The sequence below is a fragment of the Agelaius tricolor genome, unplaced genomic scaffold, assembly GCF_023055355.1.
Source record: "Agelaius tricolor isolate 1412-34295 unplaced genomic scaffold, bAgeTri1.0.p SCAF_20, whole genome shotgun sequence".
Taxonomy (NCBI): Eukaryota; Metazoa; Chordata; class Aves; order Passeriformes; family Icteridae; genus Agelaius; species Agelaius tricolor.
Window position 1 is genome coordinate 2,858,353 of NW_027269280.1, and position 21,661 is coordinate 2,880,013.

General features: G+C 49.9%; 2 protein-coding genes across 11 annotated transcripts in view; one reads left to right on the forward strand and one right to left on the reverse strand.

Moving 5' to 3' along the window:
* The first annotated feature begins 734 nt into the window (after positions 1 to 734).
* Positions 735 to 13,332, forward strand: RNF34 (ring finger protein 34). 3 transcript variants are annotated; one of them, XR_011681929.1, is made up of 7 exons: positions 735 to 811; positions 7,737 to 7,955; positions 9,238 to 9,621; positions 9,950 to 10,003; positions 10,230 to 10,431; positions 11,496 to 11,762; positions 11,793 to 13,332. XR_011681929.1 is itself a non-coding variant. In XM_071445067.1 (6 exons), exons 1-6 carry the CDS (start codon positions 800 to 802, stop codon positions 11,681 to 11,683), a joined length of 1,059 nt encoding a protein of 352 aa, XP_071301168.1. In that variant the 5' UTR covers positions 735 to 799; the 3' UTR covers positions 11,684 to 13,332. The 3 variants fall into 3 exon arrangements, 2 of the variants coding, with proteins under 2 accessions (XP_071301168.1, XP_071301169.1); XM_071445067.1 differs by having other exon boundaries at positions 11,496 to 13,332; XM_071445068.1 differs by lacking the exon at positions 735 to 811 and adding an exon at positions 4,286 to 4,398 and having other exon boundaries at positions 11,496 to 13,332.
* A 176-nt stretch (positions 13,333 to 13,508) lies between these two features.
* KDM2B (lysine demethylase 2B) overlaps positions 13,509 to 21,661 on the reverse strand; it is a 103,703-nt gene continuing 95,550 nt past the window's right edge. For 7 of the 8 annotated variants that reach the window (XM_071445048.1, XM_071445050.1, XM_071445055.1 and 4 more), the window contains 7 exons: positions 21,402 to 21,489; positions 20,531 to 20,799; positions 18,079 to 18,755; positions 16,519 to 16,682; positions 15,942 to 16,103; positions 15,049 to 15,267; positions 13,509 to 14,766 (listed from right to left, as the gene is read on the reverse strand). In XM_071445048.1, coding sequence (XP_071301149.1) covers positions 14,585 to 14,766; positions 15,049 to 15,267; positions 15,942 to 16,103; positions 16,519 to 16,682; positions 18,079 to 18,755; positions 20,531 to 20,799; positions 21,402 to 21,489 — 1,761 coding nt within the window. In that variant the 3' untranslated portion in view covers positions 13,509 to 14,584. The remainder of the gene's footprint in view (positions 14,767 to 15,048; positions 15,268 to 15,941; positions 16,104 to 16,518; positions 16,683 to 18,078; positions 18,756 to 20,530; positions 20,800 to 21,401; positions 21,490 to 21,661) is intronic. The other variant, XM_071445049.1, reaches the window with a different exon arrangement.

The following is a 21,661-nucleotide window of genomic DNA, read 5'->3' on the forward strand; positions in this document are numbered from 1 at the left end:
GGCACTGCTGAGGCACCGCAAACCTTGGGGTCAGTTCTGGGCCCCTCACGCCGAGCGAGACCCTGAGGGGCTGGAGCGGATCCAGGGCAGGGAACTGAGCTGGGAAGGGGCTGGAGCTCCAGGAGAGGCTGAGGGAGCTGTGAGGGGGCTCAGCCTGGAGAAAAGGAGGCTTAGGGGGGCCTTGGTTCTGCTCAACTCCTGATAGGAGGGGACAGCCTGGGACCGGGCTCTGCTCCAGGGAACGGGGACAGGGGGAGAGGGAAGGGCCCCAGGCTGGGCCAGAGCTGACATCAGGACAAATTTTATCACTGAAAGAGTGGTGAAGCATTGGAAGGGGCTGACCAGGGAAGTGGTGGAGTCATCATGCTTGGAAGTGTAAAAACAAACCGACATGGCTCTTTGCAATGGGGTTTGGTGATTGGCAACAGGTTGGACTTGATGATCTTGGAAGTCTTTTCTAACTTTAATGATCCTGTGACTAATAGAGCTGTACCAGGTGAGGTACAGGTGACAACGGGCAGTGGCTTGGTGGGGTTACTAATTTTGGGAGCTCTCTAAACAGACACAGAGTCTGGTTTTAAAAGGAGATGTTTATTCTGCACAGGCTGCAGGGTGGAGGTTTCCACAAGTCAAGCAGCCCAAGGGGTAAAAAGTTACATCTTTTATACAGTAAAATTTAGATGAACCCACCTATCCAATACATTGTCTCTGACACAAGCATTTCCATGTTACAGAGAACACCACAGAGTGAATTCACTCCCCTCTGGATTTCCTGCAAGTTAATTGTGATGCCATAACGATGTTTCCACATGTAAGTTTTTATTTTCTCAATAACTTGTTAAAGTACTTCATTAAGGCATCATATTCCCAAAGAAAATACTCCAATTATTATAATAGTTCTCATTTTTGTAAGTGAGAGCAAAACAAAACTCAATATTATTATACATCTGCATGTCCCTGGGGGTTTCCATTGCGCTGCTCCTGATTCATGCCTGGGGGTGGTGAGAGGAGTAGGAGGAGGCAAATCAAGTGGGGGTAATTTTCTAGGATACATTTGCATTTAAGAAACTTAACATTGTAGCTTGCTGCTGCTTCTGGCATAATTAATGATCGTTTCCTCGCCCTCAATGAACTCATTGAGCTGTGTCTGAGCACAGATCCCAGGCAGTGACAGCAGCTATTATGTTTTAAAGGTCGATTTGCTGACATTTCCTGAAAATAAAGCCCATGGCCTGGGCGGAAACACGGAGCTGGTGGCGTGGCAGGGCAGGGAGGGGAGGGAGTGAGATAAAGGCTGGGCTGTGCAAGGGCTGGGAGGGAAGAGGAAATGACAAACATCTGGTTCTGATGTTTCTGTGCAATGCTCTGGAGCCAGAGTGTGAGCTCTGCTGACAATCCTTCAGTGTGTGGTGCAGAGAGAACTGTTAGAATGCACTTTTAAAGGATATTTAAATCAGCTCTCATGCCTGAAGCCCAGCAGTGAGAGCTGCCTTTGATTGTATTAAATCCAAGATTAGGTAACCCAGCTGAGAAAGTCATCTTTTATCTCACCTGAAACAGGCTGTGCCCAGCAGCGAGGCCAGAGGGGGCAGCAGGATGATCTGAGGGATGGAGCATCCTGTGGGGAAAGGCTGAGAGAAATGGGGTTGTGCAGCCTGGAAAAGAGAAGTTTTGGGGTGATCTCACTGTGGCCTTCCAGAGGGCAGGGTTGGATGGGATTTTGGGAAGAAATTCCCCCCTGTGAGGGAGGTGAGGCCCTGGCACAGGGTGCCCAGAGCAGCTGTGGCTGCCCCTGGACCCCTGGAAGTGTCCAAGGCCAGAGCTTGGAGTAATCGGGGATAGGAGAAGGTGTCCCTGCCAATGGCAGGAGACTGGAAATAACTGATCTTTAGGTCCCTTCCAACCCAAACCATTCCAATTCTGTGATTCCCTGATCCTTCCCACAGCCATTAATATCCAACCTGGAGTCCCCAGATAAAGCCCAGCGATTAAATTTGTCCTTTTTAAACTTTACAATTAAATTTTGCAGATTGTTAAATTAAAACCAAATGAATATTCCTGGGAAGAATCCCTTCCCTCCCTCTGGCTCTGCTGCTGTGTAAAAACCTTGGGGGATTACAGAGCTCGTTGTCACTTGTTATTTGGTGGCAGTAGGAAATGGGACATCTCTCAGTAATAGATTTAAATCTTTTAATGCTGCTTTGGCACAGTCCTAGAGGCTCAGTGAGGGCAAGGCTTTTATTAATAGAACCTCTTGAAATGCTCCTTTTCACCCACGGAGGAGCTGGCACAGTTCAGAGCCTCCTTCCAAAGCCTCAGCGTGGTTTCAGTCTGGGCACGCTGCTGCAGGAAAAGTCATCTCCAGTCACATGTTGGGGACATGATTCATCCAGATCTGCCCAAATGAAGGCAGGAGTGGCAAGTGCAGCTGCCAGCACTGTCACCAGATCTCAGCTCTGTCAGGCCCACGTTACTCCCTAAAACATCTGTGTTTGGGAGGATTTCTTGTTAGCAAATCCTTAACAGAGAAAAAGGGAAAATGTTGGGTTTTGCTTGGTTTGGGACAGCTTTTACCCCATTGCAGCGACTGCATGGGGAGTTCTCATGTTTTAATGTGATATTATTAACAAAAATCTGTGTATAACTTGGTACTTCAAGGGTGACACTGAGCTGACAGAGTTTAGATGACACAGAATGTATTAAAAACCAAGCTTACTGATATTTTTAAGGTGTCTTAAAGCAGTCCCTTGCATGAGAAATGTGAGGAATGTGCCATTGCAAGCTCCAATGTTGTATTCACAAGGCTTTTCTATTTTTTCTGTCACTTTGACTAAAATGGCAAGCTATAATTGGGGGGAAAATGACATTTTTTATTAAGTCATGTGTACAAGTTCAGAGCATATCTAAAGCTTGTCAAGGAGCATAAGCATTTCTGAAAAAAGGTGACCTGATTTTGAATTAAAATATGGTGTCAGGGCAAATCCAGAAGTTGGGCTGTGTGCACTATCTGCTCTTACTCCTGAAGCTGCCTGGACTGTGCATTCACATGGCAATTACAGACCAGTTTTTGTTATTTTTTACCCACTTCTTGTATCTCATTTGCTCCAAAAATAGATCCTTCCTGCAGAAATTAGCAGATTGCATCCAACCCTTTGTAGGGGTAAATTTGATTTGTGCTCTGTGTTTATTTTCAGCCACTTTTGTCTGTTCCTCTTTTTGGCAAAGCCCTGCCTGGTTCTTGGCCCTTTGTGCTCTTACATAAAGCTCTCCTGAAACCTTGGTCAGGTTTGGGCTGCTGGGTTTTCTTTGATGTGAAAAGCTTTCAGTCCTTGCAATCTGGGATTATTATTTTATATATATATATTCTACTCACAGCCTAGAGAAAATAATAATGGCATCTAGGAGCTCACTAGAAGTGGATTTTAAAATAATAAATATTTTCTCAAGTTTAATGGTTCTCACCAAAGGGTTTAGTAGAATCAAACTGAAAGAGGGTGGATTTGGGTTTGGTGTTAGTGGGAAATTCTTTACTCTTAGGTGGCACAGGGTACCCAGCGAAGCTGTGGCTGCCCCTGGATCCCTGGCAGTGCCCAAGGGCAGGACAGGGCTTGGAACAGCCTGGGGCAGTGGGAACGTGTCCCTGCCATGGCAGGGGTGGCACTGGAGGGCTCCACAGAGGGACAATCCAGGGCCTCCCTGGGCAGCTCCAGTGCTCTGCCACCCTCCATGGAAAGCAGCTCTTCCTCGCGCTGAGGTGAAACTTCTTGTGTTTTCATTGATGGCCATTCCTCTTCATCCTGTCCCTGGGCACCACCAGAGAGAGCCTGGCACCATCCTCCTGGCACCCCTGGGAGGAGTTGGCATGGATGGATGAGATCCCCCCTCAGTCTCCTGTGCTGCACACAGCTCCCACAGCCTCTCCTCACAGGAGAGAAGCTCCAGAGCCCTCACTGGGGCCGTGCCTTCCACCGGGCTCTGTCCAGGAGCCCTCCTGTCCTGAGAACTGCACACAGCGCTCCAGGTGTGCCAGGGCAGAGTGGAGGGGCAGCAGCACCTCCGAGCCACCATCGGTGCCACCCTCAGTGTCCCACCAGTGCCATCCTCGGTGTCCCACCGGTGCCACCCTCAGTGTCCCACCAGTGCCACCCTCGGTGCCCCCGCGTGTCCCGGCCCCACTCGGGGCATTTCCGCGCCCCCTCGGCCCCGCCGTGTCCTCTGCTCCCATTGGTGGCTCCCGCTCGCCGTCGGGGCGCAGCAGCCAATAGGCGCTCGGCGCGGCGGCGCGGCAGCCAATGGTGTGCGGCGCGGCGGCAGGGCCCGCCCTCCGAGCGGCGGCCCGGCGGGGTCGGCGCGGGGCGGGGGCGGCGCGGCGCTGGAGCGGCGGGAGCGGCCATGAAGGTGAGGGGGGGGCCCGTGAAGGTGAGGGGTGCGGCCGGCCGGGACAGCGCCTCTGCCTCTGCCAGCAAGGGAGGAAGAAGGAGGGGGCGAAGCGGGAAGGGTGACGGCGCCGGGAGCCCGGCGGGATGTCCGGGCCGGGCCGCCCCTCCCGGCTCGCCTCAGGCCGCGGCCGCCGTCCCGGCCCGCTCTGAGGGGAGCCCGGGCGGGAGGGGCCGAGCCGAGGGGCCCGCGCTGAGTCAGCGGCCGGGCAGGGCCGGGCCCGGGCCCGTCAGGGGCACAGCGGCGGCTCCCGGAGCCCCGGTCCCTCCCCGGAGGCGCCGCGTCGCGCCCGGGGCTGTTGGGCCGTCCCGGAAAAGCTTTGCTTGTTCCAAAGGTGGGTGTAAAGAGGAAGTTTCAGTTAAAATGATTACAAATAAATCCCTCCCATCACTCTCGTGTCGTTCTGCGGCTTGGGTAGCACACCCAGGTTACACAGGTGTGTTAGGAGCAGCAGGTGAAATCCTTGTCAGGTAGCTAAACACCCTTAAAGCTGAAAACACAGCAGAGAAGTTGGAACGCAGGATTTTGCTCCTATGAGATGCACATAAGGTATGGAGAGGGACGATACCGATGGCAGCCTGTCCAAGGAAGTGGAGACTGAAGAAGGTTTTGGTGCAGAAACTGGGAATGTTTTGATTAATTCTCAAGGGGGGGATTTTTTGTTTTGGCGTGTTTAATTTGTGTGTTGTGTTGGTGCTTTTCAGCACGGTGCCATTTCTTCTACAGAGCAATATGGAGAGTCTAGACACCGTAATTCAATTATCAGTTAATGACCTGAGGGCACAGAAGGAATCCACAGGTGACGTGGGCTAAGGAGAAAATTAATGCCTACGTAGCCCTGCCTTTCACCTTAACTGGGTGGTTGGCAGCGAGATAAAGAGATTTTCTGTTTGATACCAACAACTTCAGTGTGTCCAAAATGAGTAACAAAAGTTCCTAAAAATACATATATGTTTGGTGTTGACAGTGGTGTCTGAACAGTTGTTACGGGCTCTGGAATAAAATAAATCCAAGAAGCAGGTGTTCAACTCAGGCCAGGGCTGTGGTATCAGATGTCTCGTGTCCTTTTGGTCATTGTGTCCTGCTGCTGCTGTGATCCCCTGAGCTGTGTAAAAAGGGAAGTTGAATTTTAACAGATGCTTTTGGTTCGTTATTTTATTTTTCTGTTATTTATATGTGGTTGCTTTGAAATGTTTTAGATACATAATTAGCTCCTCCGTTTTGAAGAAATGGTGATGAATGAGAGGAATGGTTGTGTTACAGCTGTCCCTTAAGATGAGAGGAGATATTTTTCAGAAGTTCCAAGTTGTAAGCTCAGAGCTCTGCTGGACTGTCATTGGTTTTCAGGAAGTATTTCTGGAAGGTTAATTCCTCTTGCTTAATAAACCAGGATAATTATGTTTTGTCCAGGGAAAATTAATATTAATGCATTTCCACAGTGCTTCTAATGGAGAAGTACAAAACAAGCTTTGGTTTGAGTCTGGAATGGGAGCTCCAGGCTGGGGTGACTGTGTGAGCTCCCTGGAGCCCAGGGAGGGCTGCAGGGAGCTGAGGGAGCTCTCCTGGGGTGCCCAGGGCACCGAGGGCTCCTGCTTCACCAGGGTGACTTCTGCTCTTGAAATACCCATAATGATGAGTGCATTTAGCAGATGAGAGCATTTAATTAGAATGTATATTTGCTGTTGTAACTGAAGCTCCTGTTCTTACCTTTTGTGCTCTGTGGTTTGGAAGGAGACGTTCTGGCCCATCCCCGTTATTCTGGCATTAGGTTCCCACAAATGTAAGAGGATTGTGTTCAGTTCAGGGCAAGTGTGCAGCTTCATCTAGAAATTGGTGCAGGAATCTAGAAATATCATCTAGAAATTACACCAGGAATTAAAGCACCACGTTACAGAGCTGAAGTGTGTGTGTTCTGGTTGGTTGGGGTTTTACAGCAAGATTTAAAAGTCTCAAAGGCAATTATTTGAAAAAGAGAACAACTGTTAAAAAAAAAAAAAAAGTATGAAAAAATAGTTGTATGTAAAGGAAGTTGTACCCCTCAGTTTCCTTTCAGGGAGAAGCTGATGTAATTCTGTTTGCCCCTTGTGTTTTTTCTAGCAGGTCTCAGGGAGCCACCTGACAGTGATTAAACTTGTGACCTGCCCAACTTGGAGTCCAAATTCCACCTTTTAGTAGAATATGAGCTTTTCATAGGGAATCAAGTGCCTAAGGCTTCCAGGGATAAAAAGCAGCACTTTGTTTATGTGTTCAGAATTTCCACTGCTTTAAGATGATGTGACTCAAAACTGAAATACAATCAGTAGAAATAAGTTTATTTAGATTTATTTTAACTTTTGTTAGACATTTTGTAAGGCAGTAAAGCAAGGAGGTTCAGGGAGATCTTGAAAAATGTTTCCTTGTCAGTGAAACCAGACTGTAATTATCTTCTGCTGAAGGTTGGTTTTCAAGTTTGAGAGCCAGGAATGTTATTTTAGAGAGAGTTTTGTTGTGAGTCATGCAGAGCTGGGTGAGCTCTGGAGCAGATCCTGCAGGGACAGTTGTGCATTAATCATGAGAAGTTTTCTGCTGTTTCTGCCTGTCCCTGTTTGGGGTTTGCCCCTCACCTGCAATGGGCTGTCAGCCTCTCCTTCCTTGCTCTGCTCTTGCATCACTGCTGCCTCTGGCTGTGGGGATTCTCCAGCAGAGGGGTGGGGACTGGGAGCTCCCTGTCCTGCCAGGGCAAACCTTTCCCACTGGGAGCTCCCTGTCCTGCCAGGGCAAACCTTTCCCACTGGGAGCCCCCTGTCCTTGCAGGGCAAACCTTTCCCCCTGGGAGCCCCCTGTCCTTGCAGGGCAAACCTTTGCCCCTGGGAGCTCCCTGTCCTGCCAGGGCAAACCTTTCCCACTGGGAGCTCCCTGTCCTGCCAGGGCAAACCTTTCCCCCTGGGAGCCCCCTGTCCTGCCAGGGCAAACCTTTCCCACTGGGAGCTCCCTGTCCTTGCAGGGCAAACCTTTCCCACTGGGAGCCCCCTGTCCTGCCAGGACAAACCTTTCCCACTGGGAGCTCCCTGTCCTGCCAGGGCAAACCTTTGCCCCTGGGAGCTCCCTGTCCTGCCAGGACAAACCTTTCCCACTCTGGATTGCAGCTGGTCTGGAGCTGCTCTGGCCCAGCCCGAGCGTGCCGGGATCCCTGGCTCTGGGATTGGCACTCTGTGCTCTGGGATGGTGACAGATGGAGTGAAGCAGCTCCCCACAGCAGCTCCCATCTGATGGGGGCTTCCAGACCCTGATCTTGTGCGTCTGCTCTGTGATGTTTTCAGGCGGGAGCTACGTCCATGTGGGCTTCCTGCTGCGGCTTGCTGAATGAAGTCATGGGCACGGGAGCAGTGCGTGGCCAGCAGGCTGGCTTTGGGGGAGGCGCTGGTCCCTTCAGGTTCACACCCAGCACGGGCTTCTCAGCTTACCCAGCTCCTGCTGCAGCCAGCACCAACATCGTCTGCAAGGCCTGTGGACTTTCCTTCTCGGTTTTCAGGAAAAAAGTGAGTATATTTCCTGTTGCACTGGATTTTTACACCTCTGAGCTCATCTGTGGAAATACTGGGAGATGAGTGTTTTTCTCAGAAACCTGAGGCAGATACAGGCCTCAGGGAGGGAGGAAGTGCCTTATTCTGAGGTCACAAGAAATTATTGTCACCCAGGATTAGGAGTCAGTAAGTCTGATGTTCATTAGTCAGCAACACGTTGGATCTGGGCTGGCCTGGAAATTGATGGGCTCTGATTTGTAAGATAAATGTGTTAGCTTGAGAATCTTGAACAGTAAAGCAAATCTGGTTTTGAAGATGGCTCCAAACAGTGGTTGAGTACTGGAGTGAACAAACTGGGTGATGGAAAAGTTAAAAACTCACAATACAGTATTAGAGTTTTTTTCTGGAAGTTCTCATGCAGTTCTGGTTGTTTCCTGGCCAGCTTTAGTTCTGCTCAAGGCTCTTGTGCTCCAGCAGCCTCTTCCTTCTTTGGGATGCAGGTTGGTGGGTTAATGCAGATAAATAAAACTGAGATTATTTTATTATTTCTGTGTATCACAACTGTCCAGGATTGTTATTATGCCTCCTCAGTGACCTAATCTTCTGCAGCTCTTTCAGATGAGGCCTCTTCCCTCAGTTTGTGTGTTGTTTTCCCCTTACGTGTCCTGTTCACATGGCAAGGCTTCTGAAGCCAATATTAATTTATAATCCTGAAAACCTTGAGGAGTTTGGGTTTGTTCACAGCAGCTGGAAGCTGACAGCCTTGTCTATTCCAGCTTTTGTGTATTGTGAGTCCTTTGAACAAAGCTCTCTTCAGAAGTGACATCTGGGCTTTGGGACTATTTCCCTCCCATGTGATTCATCACATGTTGAGCGACTTTGACTTCTTGCAATCAGTTGAGGAAGCAGGAGGTTCTCTAAAGTTTGGGGTTTTACTGTTGATTTACTCACATGAAAGGAGCAGTGACAGTATATTCTGAAGTATTTTAACAGACCATAAAATTGGTTTTAGTTTTGTTTGTTGTCTAAACTACAGCTTGAGTACTTTATTAGTTTATTCATAATATTTTTCACTGAAACCTCAAATCAGCTTCAGTAGTGCCAGAAGAGCGAGGGCTCCCTTGGAACACTTGCAAAACTGACAGGGCAGTTGTCTGTATTTAAACCTTAAGAATTGTCTGTCACAACTGCCAGTGGAAGAGCTCATAGGGAATTCTGTAGCCTGGAGAAGCAGAGAGCAGGGCCTGGATTTGTTCCCTGTGACCCAGAGCTGAATGGTTCCCTCCTTTCCCCTCAGCACGTGTGTTGTGACTGCAAAAAGGATTTTTGCTCAGTTTGTTCAGTCCTCCAAGAGAATCTCAGGAGATGTTCCACCTGTCACTTGCTGCAAGAAACGGCCTTCCAGCGCCCCCAGCTCATGAGACTGAAAGTGAAGGACCTGCGGCAGTACCTGATCCTCAGGAACATCCCCACGGACACCTGCAGGGAGAAGGAGGACCTGGTGGAGCTGGTGCTGTGCCACCACGGCCTGGGGACAGAGCGGGACATGGACGCTGGCAGCCTGCGCTCATCCCGGTCCCAGAGCTCGGCCTTCTTCACCCATCCCTTCTCCAGCTCCATGTCCAGCCCAGGAGAAGCTGCCAGCAGAAGGGGGAGCACAGGGAGTGGAACACCTCCACGGGTACAGTGCTTAACATGCTTTATGCAATAGCATTGCTTTATTTGATCTGTTTTCTTTAATAGTTATGTATCAATTTAAAATAAAGCACCAATTGGTACAGTTTGGAGGGACAGGAAAAATGCCTTTTGTACCCTGCATCTGAAAGCTGGAGATGATTAGCAAAGGTTCCTAGTTCATGTCAGAAGTGACTTAAAGCTGGAATGATTGGTAGCAACAGGAACTTCAGAATGTCATTTCACTGTCACTTGAGATCACCTTGGAAGGAAGGAAAGTGTTTTATAAGGGACTAACATGGGTTTTATCCTGATGAGTTTCATTTTGTACACAGGGACAAACTGAAACATCTGTAAATAATGAAGAAGAAGAAAGTGCAGAAGAGCAGGTGAGATATCCAAAGAATGGATTTTTGGCATGTGACACCATAAAGTGTTTTATATCTCTGCCAACATTTGGCCTCTTGCTCTGGTTCTTCCAGAGTTTGCTGTGTGTAGCAATGAATGTCTGCACACACTGGCTTCAGAAAGAATTCAGCTTTAGCCAAGCTGCTGCAGCTTCAGGTGCTCTGAAGTAGCCAGGGCAGTTAAAACCACACAACTGATGTGTTTCAGACCCCGGGGCTGGGCAGGAAGAGAGCCAGGGCCTCCCTGTCCGACATCTCCAGTCTGGAGGACATCGAAGGGATGAGCGTGCGGCAGCTGAAGGAAATCCTCGCCTGCAACTTCGTCAACTACTCAGGATGCTGTGAAAAATGGGAACTTGTGGAAAAAGTGAGCAGACTGTACAGAGAGAGTGAGGAGAACCACAAGACACGTAGGTTTATAGTTTATTTCTGCTTTCTTAGGACCACTGAGTTTCTGGTTTCCAGTTTCTGGTTTGGTTCTGCCAGTGGAAGAACTTGGTATCTGACCTCTGTCTGCTCTGCTGCAACACCTGGAAAATGTGTTTTAACAATGCAGGGTGCCCCTAGAGAGTAGCTGACCATGGCTGTAGTGATTAAACAAAGCTTTCCAGGATTGTGCTGGTTTTTTCAGACTTTCTTCCAAAGCTTGGAGAGCTCAGCTTTCACAGTAAAGGTAAAATTGCACAACTGAGAACTTGTTCCTCAGAGAACTGGAACTTGGCACCTCCCTGTGCTTTGCTGGGTTTCACAGGGCATCAGCCAGAGCTGCTCAGTAGCTGTGCAGATCAGGGCACTCAGGTCTGTTACTGCAGAATTAAAATCTACAGTGACAAAAGTCCAAGTCCTTTGCTCTCAGTCCACGTTTTCATGAGGTGGTTCTGTGGCTGCTGTTCTGCCCTCTGCTCCACGCAACACTTGGAGTCTTTCACTTGTGTAATTTGTCCTCAGACCAATTCTTGCTTACACAACTTGGGAAAAAAACTGTAAACTTAAGGTTTACTTTTTTTGCCCTGATCTGTTGGAATGTTCAGTTATTGATGGGGATGGTGACTATATGCAATGAAACTTGACAGGTTTTATTCACTTCTGCCACCTTTATGGCCTACTTAAGGCTTCTACTTCTTAGTGTGCTTTATTATTATTGTGTTTAATCTTCTGAGGAAAGTGTTCTGCCAGGCAGTGAGCTTGACACGGAAAACCAACATGCTCTGAATTTTAATCCAGCACATTATTTTGCAGTCATTACATTCTGAATTGAGAACAGTTTCTTGAGTTTAAAGAACGAAGCCAAATATTGGATGTTCACTTGAGGGGCTTTCTAGTTCTTATTTCTTTGCTTCTTTGTGGAGGAAAATAGATTAATTCATACTGGGGGTTAAAAAAGTTCATGGGAGGGGACAGAGCATGGCTGGGCTGGACCTGCCCTGGCTGTGCAGGGCCCAGAGCCGTGACCTCCCTCTCTGTTGGTTTGCAGAGGGGGAGAGGATGCAGCTGAACGAGGACGACGACAGCCTGTGCCGGATCTGCATGGACGCCGTGATCGACTGCGTGCTGCTGGAGTGCGGCCACATGGTCACCTGCACCAAGTGCGGCAAGAGGATGAGCGAGTGCCCCATCTGCCGGCAGTACGTCGTGCGGGCCGTGCACGTCTTCAAATCCTAACCCAGCCCTGCCTCCAGTGCCCCGGGCAGGGCTCCTGTGGGCAGGGCTCCTGTGGGCAGGGCTCCTGTGGGCAGGGCTCCTGTGGGCAGGAGTGCTGTGCCCTGGGCACGCGGCAGCTTTGTTGTTTTTGGTTAAACTCGGCCTTTTCAACGTCCAGATGTAGAAGTTGGTGAAAGGTTTTTCAAGCAGCTCCTGCAGCGCAGGGCTGGGCAGGCCCAGGTGCTGCCCCACTGACCTTACAGCCCCACAGATTGTTGGAGTCAAACTGTTTACAGCAGTTCTTGCTCTCTTCTGAAGAATCTCACCTGTCCTTATGCATTCAGCACTCGGCAAGTGGTCAGCAAACACCTCTGCTTGAGCCTGTTAGCCTGTGGTGTTGTCTAGTGCATTAGAAGCAATGAATATATCAGTTGATTATTCAGCTTTTCCCTAATGATAGAATGTATCTGTTCTGACAGCCTGGCTGCCGCCGGGCTCGGACACAGCTTAGGAAGCACTGCCATGAACTGTTCCCGCACTGAAGCCCTTAAGCAATCGTGCTTGATGCTGATTGCTCCCTCTGAATGTCTGTCATGACACGTGTGCTGTCTTGGCTGTTCTCTGTCAGTGTACAAAACACTCCAGCACTCTGCAGGGCTCAGGGGCCGCGCTGGGCTCTGCCTGGTGCGCTCCAAAAACCAGTTACTGAGTGGTTTTTAGTTTAGGAATAAACTATTTTTTTAAGAAGGGGTACTCTAGTAAACCATGTTAGCGTGGTCCTTAATCTGCTCATGCCTGTTGTAACTCTTAACCTGTGCTGATTGTACTCCATGTGCCGACAGCCTGATGTTACTGTGAATCCTGCCCAGGGGCACCAGCTCCTTGCTGCTAACGTGGAATGTACAGCGTTACTGACCTTAACTGGGGAGGGGAGGCAGGAGCAGGGACATTTTGGTTTCAAATCTCCTGTTCACAGCCTTTCACCCAAAGCCAAGTCACCCAAACCAGCTTCCCAGTATTGCTGCCAGCCCTTGGCCCAGGGCCAGGCTGAGCTTTGTGCCATGAGCTGGGGTCCAGGTCCTCCTGGAGCAGAAATTGTAAGGGTTCCTGTAGAATATCTGTGAGCAGTGACCTGGGGAAGGGAGCAGCAAGGGGAGCTTGTGCTGGAGGCGAGAACAGGATCCCCCTGACCAAACATGGACACGACTGGGATTGTAGAGCTCACCGTAAAAAAGAGGTGAGGAAGGACCATGTGTGTCCAGTTACTCTTTAAGCAGAGTTGGTTAAGAAATGTTCAGTTTCTCCTTTGACTTCCCATGTGGCAGCAAAGTTCCAGAGCCAAGGCTGTGCTGGCTGAGGGTGCAGGACCTGAGAACTGGACCTGTGCTACACTGGCACCTGCTCTTATTTTTGTGACTCCTTAAGCTGGCTTGGAAGAGAAGAAGCAGCTCCTCTTCACACAAAACACAGCTCCAAGCTCTACTGGGTATTTTTCAGAAGGGAGCAAACCTCTCAATGGCTTTATTTTTTAGAAGTAACTTTTTAAAGGTACTTAATTCCTGGAGTCTGTCCAGAGGGGAGGCTAATGAAGACAGACATGCCCTCGGTGTTATTTCCATGCTGCTCATTAGCCACTCGAACTCAATAAAGATGGGTGATGGGCTCTCTCAGCCTCTGTCTCTTCTCTTACTCAGCTCCAGTGTTAATGTCCTCAAGCTGTCAGTGCTCCTGGAGCCTGAGCTGGGCAGAGCCCTGGCTGTAACAATGCCTGGGAAATGCTCGGAGCCCTGGGCCAGAGCTCCCTGCAGCCCCCCCTGCCCCCAGAGAAACGCGCAGAGCCAGCGCCTGTTTTTGTACAATTGTTTATACAAATTCAACAAAGGTAAAACTGCATCAGGAAGGTCTACGAAAACAACACCGTACAACAATGGCACTTATGAATGCAGAATTTTACAATCAGGAAATAACCATGTTATAAACCTTAAATGAGAACTCAACTCACACTTCAAAGAAAGAGAGACTACGTTTGACCATTTATTCTACTGCTGGACTCACTGTATAAATTAATTTTATATTGAGTACAAGAGCTCATGCTACAGAGTGAAACCCTCCTATGTGCAAAAGCTGAAATTGGAATTTTTTTAAAATTTTGAGAAAAAGGTGATTTCTATACAGATAAAAGTGTTTTACTTCAACTATAATTTACACCTTATTTCCACAACATGCTTATGTCACTTCTGAAGTATACAAAGCAGGATATAAACTTCCATTAAAACATGCTTTAAGTTGAAAGTATGAACCTACTTTTCCTGACCTGGGCACGTTTGTAGATAGATACTGCCTACGAAGTATAGGTTAAGTTCTCGCCTACCATAAGTAAAGATAAAAATTGGCAATCAAAACCGAAACACTGGTAATGCATTCAAACATTGCATAAATAATTTTTAAACAATTTTTGTACAAAAATAGTTCTGCATAATGTAAGATGTAACAAAACAAAACGTGTTAAGAAGGCAGAAATGCAGTGCGTGGTCCACTTAAATGACACCAACTTTTTTTTTTTCTTGTTTTAAGAAATGAAAAGCAGAAATCAAATTTACACTACCAAGCACATGCTGTGGTACTTTAAATAACAGTATTTCTTGGAGCTCAGTCTTCTTCCAGGTGTGAACAATTATCATCAGTAACAGTCGCCTTATGAATTTGCATAAGAGCCAGTGCAGGTCATCCCAGGTGGACTGAATTAGTGGCACGAGTTGAAATTCTTAACATGGGTAGTTTCACGTTGTTCTCTCCTCAGCAAGAGTTGTAAAATCCAATCGCGGCATTTTCTGATATTCCAAGTTCCCAATTGAAAATAAAATCCCTACGTGTTCTTAGTCCCTTCCCCCCCTCGCCCCAGTATTTACACGAGTCCTTTAACTAACTTAGTTTTTGCAGAAGTTTTTCTTCCACCTGCCCGAACTGGACGCTCACGGACATCTCTGCTATGAACTGCTCACAGCCCTCCTTCGTCACCTGCTTGCAGTACCTCAGGTCGATCTGGCAGATGTTCCCACAACGTTTGAAGTAAGACAGGCACTGGTCAGTGACCTTATTGCAGTCTGGGGAGAGCAGAGGGCAGCAATTCAGCACTGATTTTTTCCTGCAGCACGAGGAATCCCCACCAGCTCCATCCCCATCCCCCAGCTGTTGTGTAACCCATGGGATCAAGCCAGGCAGCTCAGATGTGCAGAAAATCCTCCTGGCAGCTGCGGGGCCATTGCCAGCAGCAGCACATGGTGGCAGCAGCTGCTGCCAGGAGTTACAGCAGGAGCGGGGCAGGGCTGGGTCACACCCCCCTCCCAGCTCTGGGCCCTGGCAGTTCCCTCCCCCACATCCCTTACCTGATAAATTAATTTCTGTTAGCGAGTCCCGCGTGGTGGTTCCGACGGCGGTCAGCAGGTTAATAGACTGATCTGTCACGTGGTTACAGTAACTGAGATTGAGTTTGGAGAGCAGGGGCATGTGCCTGATGATCAGCCGCAGCGAAGCGTCCGTGATGTCCAGCCCGGCCAGGCGCAGCTCCACGATGTTCCGTAGCTTGCTCCGGTTGTCGATCTGACCTGCGGGGCAGAGGCAGCCGTCACTCCACGAGCCCCACCCCTGCTGCCAACACCTGCAGCCTCTATGAAATGCACCGTGACACACAGCGCTGCTGCCCTGGGTCAATCTCAGACGCTTTTGCCTGTCTGGAGCTTTGGAGGGAACATCAGCAGGACCACTTGTCTATTTTTGGAACGGGCATGTGGGCAAAGCCACCTCCTGATTTCAAAACAAAAGGGATGAAAGTAACTGCAGGGGCCCAGCGGAATTACAAGTCGGGAGTAAGCAGTAGGCTGTGCAGTGCATGCCAGAAAGCAGATCTGATTTGCTCAAAATTTCACCTGAGCTGAAATCTGGGTGAATGTGGCATGACCCACAGAACTGCTCCTTCCCTGAACTGGAAGAAAGTGTTTCCATACTCTCTAAAGTACACCCGTTGCAGCCTGAAGAGAAGAAAGTCAGACAGAAAACCAGCCCAGTGGCCCAGATGGTTCAGCAGCCACAGAGCATCCCTGGCACGCCGGGGCTGCAGCCAGGAGTGTTGCCAGTCACTGCCTCGAGCTGCCCAGGGCAGCACGGCCCCAGCCCCGCCGGGCTCGGCTCTGGGGGCTCCTGCCCGTCTGCTCCGAGGGGGACAAAGCACAGAAGAGGCCCCGGGGCTGGGACGGGGCTCGCGGGCTCCTGCCGCCCTTACCTGGCCGGTTGTCCGTGGGCGGGGACAGGAGGTCTCTCATTTGTGCGTCTTTCAGTCCTTCTGCCCACTGCACGTCCAGGGTTCGCAGCAAGGGACAACTGGAGCTACAAAGTGCCGACACTGCAATCCATGAGCACCCTGATAACAGCAGGTCCCGCAGACCTGCAGACACAGAACAGGTTGGAGCACTGGGACCTTCCCAGGCACATCCCAGTGACCTCCACTGGCACCCCCCAGTCCCCTCCTCCTGCCCAGCTCTCCACCTGTCCCACCACCTGGAACTCCACTCCTGCCCCCAGCCCCCTCAGCCCTTTCCACAGCAGCATTCATTACCTGCTGGGCAGGACCTGCCTCAAATTATTTTAACTGACCACATCAAGTAGTCAGAAAAAAATATTTTTGGCTCATTTTAACCCACTGATGCTTCATTTTTACACATCTCCAGCCCTTCTAGTAGAGTCTACTCCTCTTCTAGTCCCCAGTCCCTGGAGACTTTCCCCAGAGGTTGCAGTTTAGATACAGACTGGTTTGTTAGACAAACTGGTTTGTGATTTGGTGATGCAAACACAAAACTTACCTGGCAGTCTGTTGATAAGCCAACTCAGCTGCTTTTTAGATATATTTGTCCAGCTAAGATCAAGGGTTACAGGCTGTCTCCTAATAATGCCACTAAGCATAAGTGGAGTGATGGATTTACAATGGTTTAAATCTATTTTGGTCCATAATCTTTTGTCACAGCACCTACCCAAAAAGAAAAAAAGCCAACAGCACTTAATTTGGCACTTGTTTGGATTTTGGTAAGGCTTTAAGAGGTGTCATTAAACAGTAGGAAAAACTACAGCATTTAACTGAAAATTGCAAAAATAAGGCCAAGTATTCACAACCCCACGCAATGTTACATAAGTTTCAAGTTTCTCCATCAAATATATCCTGCAATAAAGCATGGAATTATTTCCACAGAATTATAAGTGTCAACAACTCTGGATCCCATTTTAAGTCATCCCAGCACTTACTAAAATCCGTTTCATAGCCTGAAGACAAGTCACCGCTTTTTCCTTATGTTTTGACTATGAAGTCTGATTTAAATAATATCCCCATTTCCTCTGTGTTTTCCTTACTTAAAAGGAGTAGATTTGGGAAAACAGATCCTCCCTCTCCTGTTGTGTGCTTGTGTTTTCCCTATCCATGTGGATTATGTATCTTTTTGCTCTTTATGGGTTTCTGAGGGCAACAACACCAAGTCCTGATGGGTGTGCAGGAGTCAGCATTTTCTTAATTTTTTTTTTTATTAGCAAACACCGTATTTAAGTAGAAAATACATTTGACAGGTTTCAGTGACACCAAGCAGCCCACGGAGAAGACTCCACACACATCACCTCACACTGAATTATCAGCCTCTCTACTTTGTGTGTTCTGTTAGCAGGCTGTGCTGGAAAGGAGCCTGTTCCAGTCTGTCTGTCCTTATGCACAGCAGGAACGTGGGACAGGAGTCACCAGAGCCACAAGGCTTCTCTGAGGGGTCACTGAAACCTGTAAATCTGCACTAAAGCTGCTGCTGTGCAGCCTCAGCTGTGTCAGGGCCACACAGTGCCCGAGCACAAGGACACGCTGTGAGCAAACAGCACCAACAAAGGATTCCTGCAGAACGTGCTCTGCTGGCACAGGGACAGGGAAGGGAACAGGCTGGCTCTCCACGTACCCTCCCCAGGGAGACAATCAGCACAGCCCTTGTGAGGAGCACACGGTGGGATCCTCACTATCTCAGTGGGGATTTCATAACTGAACTGCATCAATGCTGGCAGTCAGGAAGTCCTGGGGCAGAATGACACCAAGACTGAGCCAGACTGGCTGTTCCAGCAGCAGGAACAGTGCAGTGTCTGACTCCAGCACAGGCTGCTCTGGAGCCTGGCAGGCTGACGCCGAGTCTGACACACACAGCCCCACCAGAAATGCTGGGAACCGCTGTTCCTGAGAAAGCAACACGAGACCACTGCCACTTCTGCTGGCCACCCCTTCTGCCTGGGCTCCCCAGAGCTCCAGGGACAGCCCACAGCCCTCCCCAGGAGGCACCGGTGCCTCCATCACCCGCTGTCCTTCTGTGCCCATCCCGCCACCCCTCGTGTCCCGCCCTCCTTACCATCTGTTCCAGGTCTTGCAAACTCTCATACAGATGCACAAGTCTCTATGACTGAGGTAGCTAAAGACAGCCATCCAGACTTCCCTCTGCATCACGTGGGCTGCCCCGTCATCCAGGGGCAGCGAGTCCGGAGGGGGGCTGATGGGAGGAGGCCGGATGACGTGCCGCTCCATCTGGATGCACTTGGGGGGCGACAGCGAGGGCGGGGGCCGGGCGATGCCCCGGGGGGTGCTGCGCAGGCTGGGCATGAGCTGGTGGTGCCTCAGCTCCCGGGGAGTCCCGTTCAACCCTTTGCTGAACCTATGGAGTCTCTCGCTGTTGTTCAACGCACGCTTGGGTTCCTCGTTCTCGCTCTCCGGCTCAGATTTGATGGGTTGGTGGTTCTCATTGGCAAGGCTGTTCTCGGTTTTTTGGATCTCCTGGTTAAGCTCTTTGCTGAGCTCCTTGCTCAGTTCCTTATTGGGAAGCCGCCTTTTCCTCCTCATCTTGAACTTCTTCTTGTCCCTGGGCTCGGCGCCCTCCGTGCTGGGCCCTGCTGTGGGCGAGCTGGAGCGGGACTGGTCGCTGTCCTTGGACCTGGGGGGTGCCTCTGGCAGCTCATCCTCGGGCTCCTGCTTGAGGCGCCGCAGGGGTTTGATCATGGCCGTTCGCTCATCCGGGGCCTTCCACGATCGCCGCTGGAAGGAGAGACCAGGGCTGACTGTGGGAGCTCCACAGAGCTTCCAGCAGCGCTTCCATGTGGATGCTCCACACAGGAGCCCTGCCCGGGGCCGGGCCCCTGCCAGCGCTGAGCCCCACCCAGCCCAGCCCCATCCCAGCATGGGCCAAAGGTATCAGGTTCAAGAGGCAGCAGGGATGAGGAGCTCAGCTATTGGCTCCAGCAGTGACAAATGCCCTGATTCACTGTGCAGATTCCTGCTCACTCCAGGAGGATCATTTACACACAGAAGATCAGCAGCACACCATGGACAGCTTTGTCCCCAGCAGGCCACAAGAACCCAGGCTTGGGCCACATCCAGTGGGCACCCACATCAAACACTGCCCAAGTGCCCTCAGGCCATGGTCAGAAGGGCCATTCCCAAAACCTCTGGGGTCACAGCTGGCATCCCAGCTGCCTCCTTTAGAGACTTCAGATTCTCCTTTACACCCAACCAAACACTGGCCATCCCCTCCAGAACAGGGAATGTGACAGCACCTTCCTCCTGCCCCAGTTCCTGCTCCCAGCAAACTGCTCTGCACTCTTCCCCCCTCATCCAGCCCCTCTGATTCACCAGGCTGTGTGAAAAACACAAACCGAGGCCCAGGAAGGCTTCAAGCCTACTCTGATCACCACAAGCAAGAGAGAAGTCAGCAGCTGTTAAAATGAAACAGCTCTAATAAGGAGATCTGGACTGGCAAGGAGAGGGAACTGCTGTGAGCACACTTGCTGTGTCAGAGGGCTCCTGCTTTCACTTTCCCAATAAACAAATTGGATCAAGGCAGTGGCTGTGTTCCCAAGTTTCAGGTCATGGTGCATGGTGGAGAAAGCTGATCACCCTGCCTTTAAATTAACATATTATAAAGGCAGAAGTCCCAGTAAGTTAATGACAGGTTAGAATAAAACATTACTGCACCAGGCCAGTGCAGCTCCCAGCACCCCTGTGAATTTTGCACCCCTGTGAATCCCTGCTACTGTAAATTTTGCTCTCTGTCCACCAAAGCAGCCCAAATCCCTACATTTGGCATCCTGCAGCATCCCCACTGTCCAGCCTTGCAGGACTGACTGACTCCCACCCCTGGGAGCTTCACAGGCAACACCAGTCCAGCCACTGATTCTGATTTTACAGCCATCAGCCACTTTAGTAATGAGACACAGTAAACTGGAGCCCTCATTTCTGCCTCTGCAAACCAGCACTTCTGCAGATCCCAAGTACCACAACATTTTGGAATCTACATGAAATTTCAGTGTCCCTGCCTGGCCTGAGAGTCCTGACTGTGATGTTCAGGGCCAAGTTGTCTCCACAACTGCTGGGAGCAGCTCCTGCTCTCTGCAGGCACCCCAAGGTGTCCTTTCCAGAGGCTTCCCAGGGTGGCACAGCCCCAAACCAGCCCCAAAACTGCTGCCAGGCGCCACCACGTGGAGAGACCTGAAAAGGCTTCCATGAAAAATTCATTTTCACCTTGTTCCTACTCCGAGCACCTTGTAAAGACTTTTCAGTTGAAGTGGGTTTTCCAGTATCTTGAATAAAACAACAGCCATAGCCCAGTGGTTTCGGCCTCTGAACATCAAGCCAAGTGTCCCTGTTCAAGGCACTGTCCTGTCAGACCAGCAGCTTTTACCAGAACAGTAAAAACTCCCAGTTCCTGTGGGAACAGTCTGGGATCTGGGGATGAGCTCTAAGCCAGGAGAGCAGAGCAGCAGCCCCAGCCAGGCCAGGGCTGTGCAGAGCCCTCAGCAGGGGCTGTTCCTTACCCGCTTTCTCATCGTGGGTTCCTGGGACTTCTCGAATTTCCGTTTCCTCCACAGATGCACCTCGTCAGACTTTCTCCTCAGGATGGAGTCAACTGGAGCCTTCTTGGAATGTTCCTCTGATTTCCTCCTGGGGGTCTCCTCGCAGTCCCCTTTCCGTTTGGCAGCATCTGGCACTTCCTTGTTGTCTCTGTTAATTTTCTGCTCCTTCAGCAGCGAGCCCGGGAGATTTGACGCGTATTTAAATCCTGGTCCGCGCTTTTGCTTGTACGCCAGAGAGACAAAACACAAACCCAACTTTATACCTTATACATCTCCCAGCTCATCACACTGCCAGCACTCCAACACTGCTGGGCTGGCCACTTTTTAACTAAAAATTATTAGTAAGGAGTTAAAAGTTTTAATTTTCCTGAGGTTATTTTTCTAACTACGCACTTGCAAGTGTCTGTCTTGGTCTGCAAAGAAAAGTGCTTCACTAATTCCAACAGACACTCCAGGTTTTGCATAATTGCTTGTGAATTTTTAATTTCAGGAATTTTCACTGTCAAAATTAACATGTAGCAGTGCACAGAACTAACCTAAATATTGCCCAGGTGCTGGGTGAAGTGTTGGTACAAGTATACAGAAATTACTGAAGAACAGAAAGCTGTGAGCTTGTCTCCTTCAACTCACAGAATCGTCATGGAATGAACCACATAACCCTGGAATGGTTTGGGTTGGTAGGGACCCTAAAGATCACCTTATTCATTAAGAACAAAATCTGAATTAAGCACAAAATCAAAAGCTGGTATTGGGCTAAAGTCTATATATCAGCCAGAGGGAATGCTTAAGATTTTGTATCTCATTCCAGCACCACTTATTCCCATTAAACTCACTTTTCCAGTTTTCCCTGCGTGGTTGCACTTTGGACACTCCCAGCAGTTCGGCAGCTCATCGTTCACCACACCATCCGATTCCTTCACCTGGAGAGACACAACATTCACAGCTCTGCTGCACGAGCCTGCAGGAAGGTGATGGCCATTCCAAGGCACAGTGTACAGCTCCTTGTTCCCTGGGAGGGACTGCAGCCCTCCCAGGGAGCACAGGCACCATCCTGCTGCTGCTGCTGCTGAGCAAGCCCTGGGCACTGCACAG

Bases quoted from the DNA above. Each gene is read 5' to 3' on its own strand.
- RNF34 (XM_071445067.1), top strand. The intron at 9,622-9,949 runs GTACAGTGCTTA...TTTTGTACACAG, and splicing joins GGAGTGGAACACCTCCACGG to GGACAAACTGAAACATCTGT. The intron at 10,004-10,229 runs GTGAGATATCCA...GATGTGTTTCAG, and splicing joins AAGAAAGTGCAGAAGAGCAG to ACCCCGGGGCTGGGCAGGAA.